Raw genomic sequence first — 11,546 nt, forward strand, 5'->3', positions numbered from 1 at the left:
TTTCTTGTCATTGAATCACTTACGGGCTTGTTGCAGATGTTTCACTGGAGAATTATGAAATTCATTGTAAACTTTTGCATTCCAGTTGCTTTAAAAAGCGTTTGTGTTATAGAAAAATAATGGATTTTTACCCGGAAAAAACCGCGAGAGAAAATTATCTTTAAGCTAATAAGCTCAAAATAAGCCCCTTGAGCATCACTTTTTTTTCTCCTAAAGTCCTTCCTTTTATTGTAAAAATCAAACATTTTGTACCACGATTGCAGCAAGGTTTACTCATCTGCTAGCACATTCTTCTAGTTACGTTTGATAATTTTTTTTTTAACTCCGAGTGCAATATTATTTTTACAGTTTTTTAAACTTGCATTTTAATTCATAAGTGCATCAATAACCGATTTCATCAATGTTTATATTCATTCTGGTCACGAGTATTTCGGAAGTAGTTCATTGCTGGCGCGTTTATTATGACAACGTCATTTGCAAACGTGAGGTCGACAAACGACGAAACTGAAAAACAAATCTCTCTTTCTACGCTGATGAGCCAGAGTTTCCGCCGTAGGAAGAGATAAACCTTAGCTACTCAAATGTGAATTCTTTGAACGAGAAATATTTTAAATGTTCTTCGCTGGGTTAAAAAAAATGTCCAAACAACAAAAAAATCTCGCAGCTGGTACATTGCATGGGAAAGAAGCGTTACTCGAATGGTGTAAGCGACAAACAGTGGGATATAAGAACGTTCGTGTGTCTAACATGACCACCTCATGGCGGGATGGATTGGCTTTTTGTGCTATAATACACCGCTACAAGCCGGACCTCATGTAAGAGCACACATTTACTCACTTTAAATTAACATAGAAAAGACTGATTCTCGGCTTCCCTGAGTTTCTGCAGATTAAATCGCATGTTTTGAATGAGACAGGTCTTGACTCTCGGTTTCGGCTAGTTTTGTAGCATAAACGTATTGCGCTTGAAACGAGCACTTGCTACACATTTGCAAGAAATAAAAATTTCGAAACAGTAAAGTATAATTTCCCGTTTAATCTTAGGTATCTAAAAATGTAGTTTAATTAAATACCAGTTCTAGATTGCAAATGTTTCAAATCTCATAGATCTGCATGTAACGAAATCATCATAGGCTAAATTTTACAAGATATTTTTTGTAAAGTGCAAACTCGTTCTGTTTCTGACAATATTGGAAAATAGTGCTAGGCCGAAAATATATTTTTCTTAAGTACTGTTTATGTCTACAGTTGATCTAAGATACTGCAAAAACAATGATGATTGTTTGCGTCTGAACACTCATACTTCAGACGCAATCAAAACAAGACAAGTGATGAAAAATTTGTTTTATTAACATATCCTTGAGCGTCGGAGAATTTTGACCTGCCGATATAGAAAACAAACTGGAGATAGCCGAACGCGATCCGAACGCGTTCAGGTCTCGCCTTCAATTACAGATATCAGGAAGATTTGGGTTTCAGAATGTTTCAGAACATAGTATCGTCGGAAAAGCCGAAACTGAAAATTGAAAAAGGTCAAATCGAAAACTCGTGATAGCTAAAATGCGCTTTTTCGCTGAAGATTTCCGGAATTCTCACGATCAGCAGTACATATTTTACTTAACTCTTTAACTCCTCAAGCGATGAATGTGTAAATTCTCCTAACTATTTTAATACATAATAGCAGCGCTTCATCCTTTCTTGAATTACCCCATTCAGCAAACAGATTATGAGGACAAAGATACGGCACAACATTCTCCAAACCAGTTTATAAGGAAATCGATCAAAACTGGAAGGGAGATTTCTAAGTAGATCATAGGGGTCGGGAAAGCTGGGTTCGTGACCTTTGTCTTTTGGTGGAAGTATTCTATCAAAAGTCGTTTGGTTTCTCGCCAAGTTGCGATCGAATAATAACCTTCCCTGCCGACTTTCAGTCATCACCAACAAGCTGTTCCGTCGATCATTTTTTTTTTTTTTCAGAGATTTTCAGAATCTATCAAAGGATGACATGTTGAAAAATAACGAAATGGTAAGCTACATTTTTATTGTGTTTTAAACCATCTTCAGTAAAATATGAAACAATTTATTACTGATTGTGATGGAAACTGAAAACCTGTCAGCAAAACTGTTAGGAGTTTTGTCTATCAAAATTTGGTCAAAACAAAATTAATCAAAACGACACGAAGAGAAACAATTTGGCTCGATGTCAACTAAGGACCATGACACGGAATACGCAATGAGAATGATACCTTATCAATACAATGATGGGTCGGCCACACCCATCTGATGATAAAGGCAATACCTGGTGGCTAAATGAGTATTGCTTGTTTTCACTGTCGCACGTCCTGTCACACCATTATCAAAACCATATAACAAATTAACTCAAGAATCAGAGAGATAAAAGAGGATGATGATTCAAACAGTCTCGCAAAGATTCAGGTCTGTGCGGGAGATATTCGAAGAAATGTCTTACACAAATTCAAGTTGAAAGGCTTGGCATGGAGACGCCATGGAAGCTAACAAAAACATATGTCATCGAATTTTGCTATAAAAAGTCTGTAGCCATCTTATGAAAGCTTATAAACATCCATATGAGTACTTATTCTCATACAAGGACTATTCAGACTAGTAATCTAAGCGGATAAATCACTTTTTTTAACCTACGTGACTACATTCTCGGCTGCCATTTACGTGTCACGCAAAAGCTTAGAAATTCAACCTTGCTTTATCACAAGACAAAAAACTGAAATTTTGTTAAGAGATAAGTCTTCAGTTGTTCTTTTAACTATCTAAACTAAAATCGCAAAAGGATTGATTATTCCTTATCTTATAATTTTGATGACGTCACGTGAAAACCAAGAATTTTCTTGAAGCGTGGGAAGCGTTCTTTAGATTAGGCGAGGGAATGATGGGGTTGAAATTATGTCAGTTAAATGAGTGCGAGGCATGCCAAGAAGGAAAACCTTCTTCAGACGAAGAAAGTTTTGTTTTTACATCAGATAGAGATAGCTATACTGAAAAAAAAAAAAAAATTACTGCAAGAGATGGGTTATAAATTTTTTTTCCTGGGGGCTGCCACTATTGTAGATCAGTTAATAGTATTGCTTTTTTTCTTTTAAAAAAAAAGCGGCTTTAAAATTTATAAGTCTTCTCAACCTTGTTTGGAAATAGACCCTTGAAGAAAATTTTGTTTCGTTACCAGGCTTTTAAGGTAGCAGAGGAACACCTTGGTATCCCAGCTTTGTTGGACGCGAGAGATCTGGTTTCTATGGATGTTCCGGATGAACAAAGCATTATGACATATCTTTCTTCGCTGTTTTTTGGTCTGAACAACTTCAAACCTTCAGGTACAATAAGGTTGGCTTTCAGTGCTTTGTGTTTGGTACCCTATTGATACTTCATAGGATGTTCGTCAAAATCGAAGTTATTTTTCACAAAATTACATATAACGCCGTGTTTGTTTGTTTTCGTTACTTTGCAGACAACACAACGGAAACAAACAACAATACGATAGCAAAAGGTAAAAATGCACTTTTCTAACAACTAAGAAACCTCATGTTTTGTGTAACAGTTTAATAAGATCATTTAGAAAAGTTGGCAGACGTGGAGACTAGTGAAACGCTCAACCCTGGATATTCGGAATTCTAGGCTCGTGTGCTGGTCGGGTCATTTCATTGCAAGTGAAGTCACTTCACTCAGGAATGATACAGCGGTCAAACGTCGGGCATGCGCAAGGGGATCAACTTTGGCCGGTCGCACGCCCAATTTCCCACGCTGTCTTTCAGAGGAAAACAGAAGAAACAGCTGCCATCACGCAGAAGTTCGAAAAAGAAGTTGAAACGTTCGCAAGGATAAGCAAGGAAAACTCGAGACTTTTCGAACCTAATCCTGTTGATTAACCATTTTGTTTTGAGTTTTAACAAAAAAAGTTATACGCTTAATTAAGAAACATAGTCATTCTAGTACACTCTGGCTTCTGGTTGTGAATAACTTCTGGAGCACAACTTGGTTCTGACTTCCTGAAAGCACGCTATCTTCCCATTACAACGTTCACATTTGCGCAGACGTTGTTATCATTTCATACACCGAATGCAAAAATGACGTCCAATTTGAGTTGCCATTGTTCTGGACTCACTAGCCTCTCACACATGTAATAATCCTTTCGTGTTTCCACGTGAAGACGAGGCTAGTGAGTCCAGAACAATGGCAATTCAAATATTGGACGCCATATTTGCATTCGGTGTATTGGGATATTAAACTGGTGCAACTGTGATCAAGATAGGTCGGTAATGAGAGAAGGGGGGGGGGAGTCTTAAAACTCCTGGCCCTTGTTAAGGGCAACTAGGCCCACAGGATTTACCTTAAAACAAAATCTGCCTCTGATTGATTTCAACAAAATTTTTTCTCAACAGGGAAACCCAAGCGATATCTATTTGATATTCTGGCCGACGAAGCGTACAAGCGACGGTTCAAACTCAGACAGCGCGAAATAGTCGAAGAACAATGTACAGATACCGAAGTGACTGCTTAAGAAACTATATAGTACGGATATTTTTTTAACGAAATTAATACACAAGCGATACAAGTCGTAACTTCGAGATTTCATTGACCCTGCGATTTTTCAAGATGACGGTGACATTACTGTCGAGTAAGATGGATTAATATCGAATCGATCAAAGATAAAATGCAACAGTGCCCATATGAGCAATTAAACCTTTGAGATTCTCTTCAACTACTTTGAAAATAAACTATAATCAAATTTTGCCACAATGAACAGTGCAATTTTCAAAACAAAACTCAAGGCTCCCCTTTTGAAGTGCAACTTGACATGTATCCGCTTTCTTCATTCCTCGAATAAGCACCCATGCTCCAAAATGTGCCCTTTCAGTCTTGAATAAGCACCCAGAACCAAGGCCAAAAAGTCAAATAGGCGTCCCCCCCCCGAATAAGGCCCCCCTTCCTTCTCCCACACTTTCCTACATTGGAAGGATACAAAGAAACCTTCTTCATTACCACTTGAGATGATTTAACATTTTAAGCTTCAACTACAGCGGAATCAATACAGGAAGATATTCTCTTTTCCATTCCAACTATTTCTATCATCAAGTGCTTAAAGAGTTCCTTTATATGTGTTATCTATCCTTTTCTTTTTTGTCCTATTGCTGAGCCAACTTTTAAATAAGTACCCCCATGGATTAAATGTCCTCATTCCAATAAGCGATCTCCCCTCCCCTCCCTCCCCCCCCCTCCCCTTCAGCCGAGATTTTAGGCAAGCGCTCGGGCGCCTATTTTAGGAAATACAGTCGGTAAAATCAAGGGAATTCGCTTGATTAAATTTCCAAATGTGTAAATATTTACGTCATTGAGAGAAAAATAAAAGCTCAAAGGCCTTCAAAAAGTCTCTATCATCAAAACTGGGGTTATTACCTTCAGACAGAACCTGGAAACGAGATCACGTGGTCTCCAGAGCCAGAAGTTTGCTGTTTAATAAAAGGTTTTTTCAAAAAGCAGATACTAATTGTCCCTGCTCCAAATGCCAATATCGTGTTCTCCCAATTCTCGACCTGAGTCAAAAACAACATTTTTCTTGTAAAATTAAGATTTGAGTCTTATTTAAAATTAAAAAGGAACAGAAAGATATTGACAGGACGGTTCGTACAGCGCTGATTTCGCCCGCCGTTTTAATTGCGACGGCAAAGTTTCTTTTAAAGGCGTTCAAATAAAATTTGCACATGGACGGGTATCTATGAACATTTTCAATGTTTTTACATTGCTCTGGTCACTAGGGGAACGATGACAATTTCGAAGATGACGTGTTTGTGGAAGATGACTTTCTAATGCTGTTTAAGCAGCTGCTGTACGAGCTGAAACAAAAAACTTCAATAATGGATGAGGAAGACTTGTTTTGATATGCAAATGGATCAGTTTTCTGCACCAGATAATTGTCAGACACTTGCAAACCCTCTAAATCAGCCAATGAAATTTTTCGAAGCTCAACCATCATTCGAGGTCGCTACCGAGCGATATGTTTCAATCAGTAGGGAAGATCCGGTTCCAACTGTGAAGTAAAACGAAAAATACATCGAGAGCTTTTTAGGACTGTTCAAAGGTTTAGACAGCGCTCGTCCAGTCGACGCTAAAAGCCTGTTAGCAAACCATGGCGAGTAACAGCTGCACAAGGTGTACATTCCGAGTGGTTGGACTTTTGGTTTATGTTTTCGCTGGAGGAGCCATATTTATGCAGATCGAGAAGAAAAAAGGCAGAAACTCTACGACTCAAACATTAGAGGACTTTTTGAGTCAGTGGAGTAAAATGTATAACCTGTCCCGAGAAAATATTTCTAATCTGCTAAAAGATTACGACGAAACTAAGGACAACGAAGCGAAGCCAACATGGACATTCTTAAATTCTGTTTTCTTTGTCTTACAGCTTGTCACTACAATAGGTAAGAGGGAAATTGTTGTGGATTTTACACCAAAATTCTATTCCTTTTCTGATTAGCTTAAATACTGTATGCAGGTACAGAAATGTTTTTAATTAGAATGAGTTATTTCATCGAGGTGCGACACAAATTAAAGCCATTATGGAAATTTTCTTTCGATGTAAAAGTTCCCGTCCAAAACGCAGATATTGAACTAGTGGAACAACACGTTCCTGATAGATAACCCTTAAGGCATCCTTTATGATCTGGATTTAACCTGTGTTACACTGAAACTTTGCACTACGCTATCACAAGACACGGAGAGCGTCGATACCACCGGTAATTCTAAAGAAAAAATAAAATGTCCCTATTTCTTGTCTGGCATTGAAGTCGTAGTTTTTTTTTTCATCGATAGGAATCTTTCCCTTTTCAAAATTGTCATACGTATTTGAATATATTCTAGGAACTTGGCAAATATAGGTTTATAATTGTTACCACTATCATTATAATCATTTTTATCAACATCATAATTAATGTCATTACCTTAATTATAAGCATATTCCACACAGGTTAATGGTGCTTTCGCAGGCGTTAATAGGCTTATTCGAAACTGAAGAAACTAATCCTTTATAGGACAGTTAAAAAAAAAAAATACAGAATAATAGCTTGAATAAGCAATTCCCAATTACAACTGACTTCCTTTATACTTAATAATTTGAATATATCAACAAAGTTGAAATGGTAAACTTGCCACCGTTACGATTATAAAAGTTGACGTTTCGAGCGTTAGCCCTTCGTCGGAGCGAATAGAGGAATTGTGGGTTGTGTGTGCCTTTAAAGGCAGAAAAAGGAGCTACGTGATTGGTGGGAACATGGCAACGAGAAAAACACGAATAAATCGGTGGAAAGAAAAGCGTTCGTTGATACCTGTGGGATTTAGACTGCCGGTTTGAAAGATGAGCTTTTGTTCAAGAGTTATCCGGCTTTCCGTGCTACCTAAGTGTAAGGAAAGACCGCAGATTGCCATGTGTTGCTTAGAATGGTTAGGTAAATTAAAATGTCTAGCGACTGGTTTCGATATACTTAGTTCTTATTAACCGACCTAGCTCGGTTAATATGTTTATTTTATAGCTGTGTCTCATATGCCAAATTTTTATGTTCTTTGTACCTTTTTTTTTCTAGACTGGTCTACATGCCGTTCTAGATGGGAAAATCTAGACCGCTTTCAATATTTATTTCAGCCAATCAAATTCGTGAATTCGGTAGTTCCCAGTCCTTGTGAGACACAGCCATATAATAAATGTTATTAATAAGTAAGAGGACTACATGCTTGTCCAATTTTGGAAGTAATTGGACTCAAACAAATTTCTCTGACAGCCTAATTTTGGCTGTCTTCAGAAAATTTTTCATCCAATCATTTCAAAATTGGACAGCATGTAGTCCTATTACATTTACTTATCATTGCTATCATTATCACGATTCACCACCTTTTCATGATATATGTAGAAAAGTCAAAATTTTAATCTTGTCATAGCACTGAGCTTCTCTCGCACGATATGCAAAACAGTGAGGTAGAGAGCGTCATCTATTTATTCATTCATTAAATATTGTATCCCTTTTTTTTTACTTATTCATTTCTGTATTTACTTCATCTTTTTCCACTAGGATATGGAAACATAACGCCAAGGACTGAAAGCGGTCAAATTTTCACCGTGTTTTATGCGTTGGTAGGAATTCCTCTTTCAATTTTGGCACTGAAATCAATTGGAGAGCTTGTAAACAAAGCCCTAAAATCCCTGACTCGACCACTGCATCAAAAATTTCACAATAAAAACTGCCAAGAATGTGAATGCGATTTCGTGGAAACTGGAAATACCTGCATCAATTTTGTGTCTTGCATTATAACCTTGCTCACTGCATGTGCATTGAGCTCGTATTTAAAACCAGAACAAAGTTTTATCACTACCTTTTATTCTATTTTTGTAACCTTAACTACTGTAGGATTTGGAGACTTTATTCCGTTTGAAGATCGCTTGTATGTTTTTATCATAACTGTTCTTCCCGGTTTGTGTTTCATGTCAAGTTTGATCGATTCGATTGTAGCATATTTGGATAAAACCAGAAAGGCTACCACGCATTGTTTTAGCTTCAGGAAGTGCCGTTTGCCTACAAACGATGCGAGGATAACGGCAGAAGTTGATTTGAAAAACATTCAGACACTGGAGAACAACATCGACTCTTGAAGGGGCACGTAGAGGGCTTTCAATGGCTGTCATACAAATAAAAGGAAAGTTGCCATGGTGATGACACACTCCTCTTCAAGTATAATGCTGTAAGACAGTGTTAGAGTTAAACGGCCATAACTGTCACGACTATTCCGTGTAATGTAATAACAATACTGGATCTAGAAATCCATTCAAGATTCTTAGGAAACCTGTAACAATGAACGTCTTTAAATACGCCTTCGCTGTTGGGGATAGCACAAAACTTCGACGCGTTATTCGTAATATTCCTTTAATTTTCGACCATCACAATCGATAGTATGAACATGTCACGAGAAATCGGTTACCAGACGGTGAAAAATTTTGTGTGAACCAAACGATAAAAGGAAGAGTTTACAGCCGCAAGAGCTCGTCGATAAGAACACGCGTGAGAAGCTACAGTCCAAAAAACATGTGACCAAACTGTTCTTCGTGTATATGTACCGAAACGTAACGCAACAAGAAAAACAAGAACAAAGGAAAAACGTCACGGACTAAGTTTAACTAAACATTCGCATCATCAAGGAATGGAAAGTTGCTAAATCATCTTTTTGGAAACGAAACCAGTATCATCAAAACAGATTCAAACAAAATTTAAAAAAGTAGACGAACACTGGTTGATCCTTCAATCTACGGTCCTATTTGTCTTACTTCATTGCAAAGCCGTTTTGGTACGTGTTGTATACATAGATTTTGAAGTGTAAGAATGTACATAAATTTCAAAAGTAAAATTAGTTAGTTAGGAGAACCCTTTTATTTACCCTCAGGGCTCTCCCCTTCAAATACTGTACAATTTTTAAACATATTTGTTACGGAATAAAGTATCATTCAACTAACGCAAGTAATAAAAAAACCAACCAATCATAGTTCGAGTTAAAATTGTGGTCCACGGCAAAGTCGGAGAAATAGAAGGGAATTAAAATGAAAATAGAAGAAGAATAAGAATGGTTTATTTAATACCTTAATAGCAGCAAGGGCTGAATTGCTAAGGTTTACAATGTATAGAAGGAGAGATTTTCTAAATATAATTACAATTTTACTTACATGCTTACAATAAGAATCCTACGGCCGTACTACAACTACAATAAGAATTCTACGACTATGACTACAAATATAAAATCTTAGAAATTAGTGCAGTTGAATTGCTAAAAAGGAGCTGCACATTTGTTAATAAAAGTGTCACGACACCTATTGGTCTTACATGGCTTTACACGGTATGGATATATCAACAAAGTTGAAATGGTAAATTGGCCACCGTAATGATTACAAAAGCTGACGTTTCGAGCATTAGCCCTTCGTCGGAGCGACGAAGGGCTAACGCTCGAAACGTCAGCTTTTGTAATCATTACGGTGGCCAATTTACCATTTCAACTTTGTTGATATATCCAAATTATTTCGTTACTCCCACCGACGCAGCCCCAAACAGTTTCTTTCGAAACTATCAGCCTTTACACGGTATGGTATAGCATTCCTGAGGTCCTTAGTTGGTCTCTCGTTGAAAGGAATAAGAGGGTGCAGAACATCAAGGGGGGTTATCTACAATTTTGTTAAAAAGTTTTTTTTACATAGTTCCGTCCTTCTTTGCTCTAACGTAACGAGGCCTGAACGTGCCAGGGCATCTGAGTAATGCACTTCGTAACCGAAAATTATCCTAAGAGCACGTTTCTGTATTCGTTCTAAACTTAAGGTTAGATATTGTGGAAGACTAAAATGAAAAACCTGGCAGCCATAAAGTAAAACAGATTGGATGTAGGCAACATAGAACTGAACTAGTTCTTCAGGTGCAACTTTGGCACGCTTTAGTTGCGCTAAAAAATACAGGCGTTTGGCAGCTTTTTTTGTCATTTCTCTCACATGAGAATTCCACTTAAGGTCTTCTTGAATATAAACGCCCAATAGCTTAACTACTTGTACTGTATGAATTTTACTACCGGCGATTTCCACAAGTTGATATATTGTCGGAGAGCGTTCAAAGGTTATCCCAAGCTCATTACATTTACTGGGATGAAGTTGGAACTTGTTGTTAGCAGACCATGTAGATACCTCATCGAGGATGGACTGTGCATGACTAGACCCTTTTTTCCCACTATCTCGTATACTGTAGTATCGTCCACGTACTTAAAAAGGCCGTTCGAAGTATCTACACTGAGATCGTTTAGCATAACGAGGAACAGCAAGGGGCCCACTTTGGTACCCTGAGGGACCCCTGCACGTACTGAACGCCATTCGGAAAAGCAGTCGTTCCCTAGTTTGACTCTTTGCTACCTTTTCGAGAGCAAGGCTGCAATCCAATTTATGATGTAAGGTTTAATATCATATTGAAAAGGCCTGGCCATCAACAGACTACGATCTATCAAGTCGAACGCCTTCTTAAAATCTAGAATAAAGGTCCTTACGCAGTTCCCAGTTCCATCAAGAGCGCGATTCCAATTATGGAACATGCCAATTAAAGCATGCGTAGTAGAGGAACCCGAGATACATCCAAACTGGCCTGGGCGTAGTCTTTTCAGAACAGCAGGCTTCACATGCTCTTGGACAACAAAATGTTCTGCGATTTTCGATAAAGTAGGAGTAAGCGAAATAGGTGTAAGATCTTTCTCGATATCTTCTATGTTGGTAATTTAAGCAAGAGGAGTGACGTTAGCCCATTTCCAAGTTTCAGGCATAGAGCCAGTAATAAAGGATGGATTTCAAACCGAACAAACTGGCTGAGCAAGTTGAAGAGCAAACTCACGTAATTCCCAGTTTGGGATGTCATCTAGGCCCCCTGCTTTAGAGGCGACAACTGCGCTAAGCCATTTAAAAGACTGTTCAAGCGAAGTAGTTGGAGCCTCATGACCAGATGTACTAACGTGATAGTCATCAGG

At 37.9% G+C, this 11,546-nt stretch overlaps 2 protein-coding genes across 3 annotated transcripts; both read left to right on the forward strand.

The window, feature by feature from the left end:
* The first annotated feature begins 441 nt into the window (after nucleotides 1-441).
* On the forward strand, nucleotides 442-4,766 carry LOC111323437 (MICAL-like protein 2). 2 transcript variants are annotated; one of them, XM_022926782.2, is made up of 5 exons: nucleotides 442-815; nucleotides 1,977-2,025; nucleotides 3,199-3,353; nucleotides 3,478-3,516; nucleotides 4,409-4,766. In XM_022926782.2, the coding sequence occupies exons 1-5, from the start codon at nucleotides 613-615 to the stop codon at nucleotides 4,431-4,433; spliced, it is 471 nt and encodes a 156-aa protein (XP_022782517.1). In that variant the 5' UTR covers nucleotides 442-612; the 3' UTR covers nucleotides 4,434-4,766. The 2 variants fall into 2 exon arrangements, with proteins under 2 accessions (XP_022782517.1, XP_022782516.1); XM_022926781.2 differs by having other exon boundaries at nucleotides 453-815; nucleotides 3,199-3,343.
* Nucleotides 4,767-5,915: 1,149 nt separating this feature from the next.
* LOC111323484 (potassium channel subfamily K member 3-like) lies at nucleotides 5,916-9,870 on the forward strand. Its single transcript, XM_022926849.2, has 2 exons — nucleotides 5,916-6,442; nucleotides 8,084-9,870. The coding sequence occupies exons 1-2, from the start codon at nucleotides 6,154-6,156 to the stop codon at nucleotides 8,659-8,661; spliced, it is 867 nt and encodes a 288-aa protein (XP_022782584.2). The 5' UTR covers nucleotides 5,916-6,153; the 3' UTR covers nucleotides 8,662-9,870.
* Nucleotides 9,871-11,546: the final 1,676 nt, after the last annotated feature.

This window comes from Stylophora pistillata, chromosome 12 (assembly GCF_964205215.1).
Source record: "Stylophora pistillata chromosome 12, jaStyPist1.2, whole genome shotgun sequence".
NCBI lineage: Eukaryota > Metazoa > Cnidaria > Anthozoa > Scleractinia > Pocilloporidae > Stylophora > Stylophora pistillata.

Coding starts and splice junctions, on each gene's coding strand:
- LOC111323437 (XM_022926781.2), top strand. CDS start 613: ATGTTCTTCGCTGGGTTAAAAAAAATGTCCAAACAACAAAAAAATCTC. Junction 816..1,976: donor CGCTACAAGCCGGACCTCAT/GTAAGAGCACAC, acceptor TTTTTTTTTCAG/AGATTTTCAGAATCTATCAA. Junction 2,026..3,198: donor TGTTGAAAAATAACGAAATG/GTAAGCTACATT, acceptor TTTCGTTACCAG/GCTTTTAAGGTAGCAGAGGA.
- LOC111323484 (XM_022926849.2), top strand. CDS start 6,154: ATGGCGAGTAACAGCTGCACAAGGTGTACATTCCGAGTGGTTGGACTT. Junction 6,443..8,083: donor ACAGCTTGTCACTACAATAG/GTAAGAGGGAAA, acceptor TTTTTCCACTAG/GATATGGAAACATAACGCCA.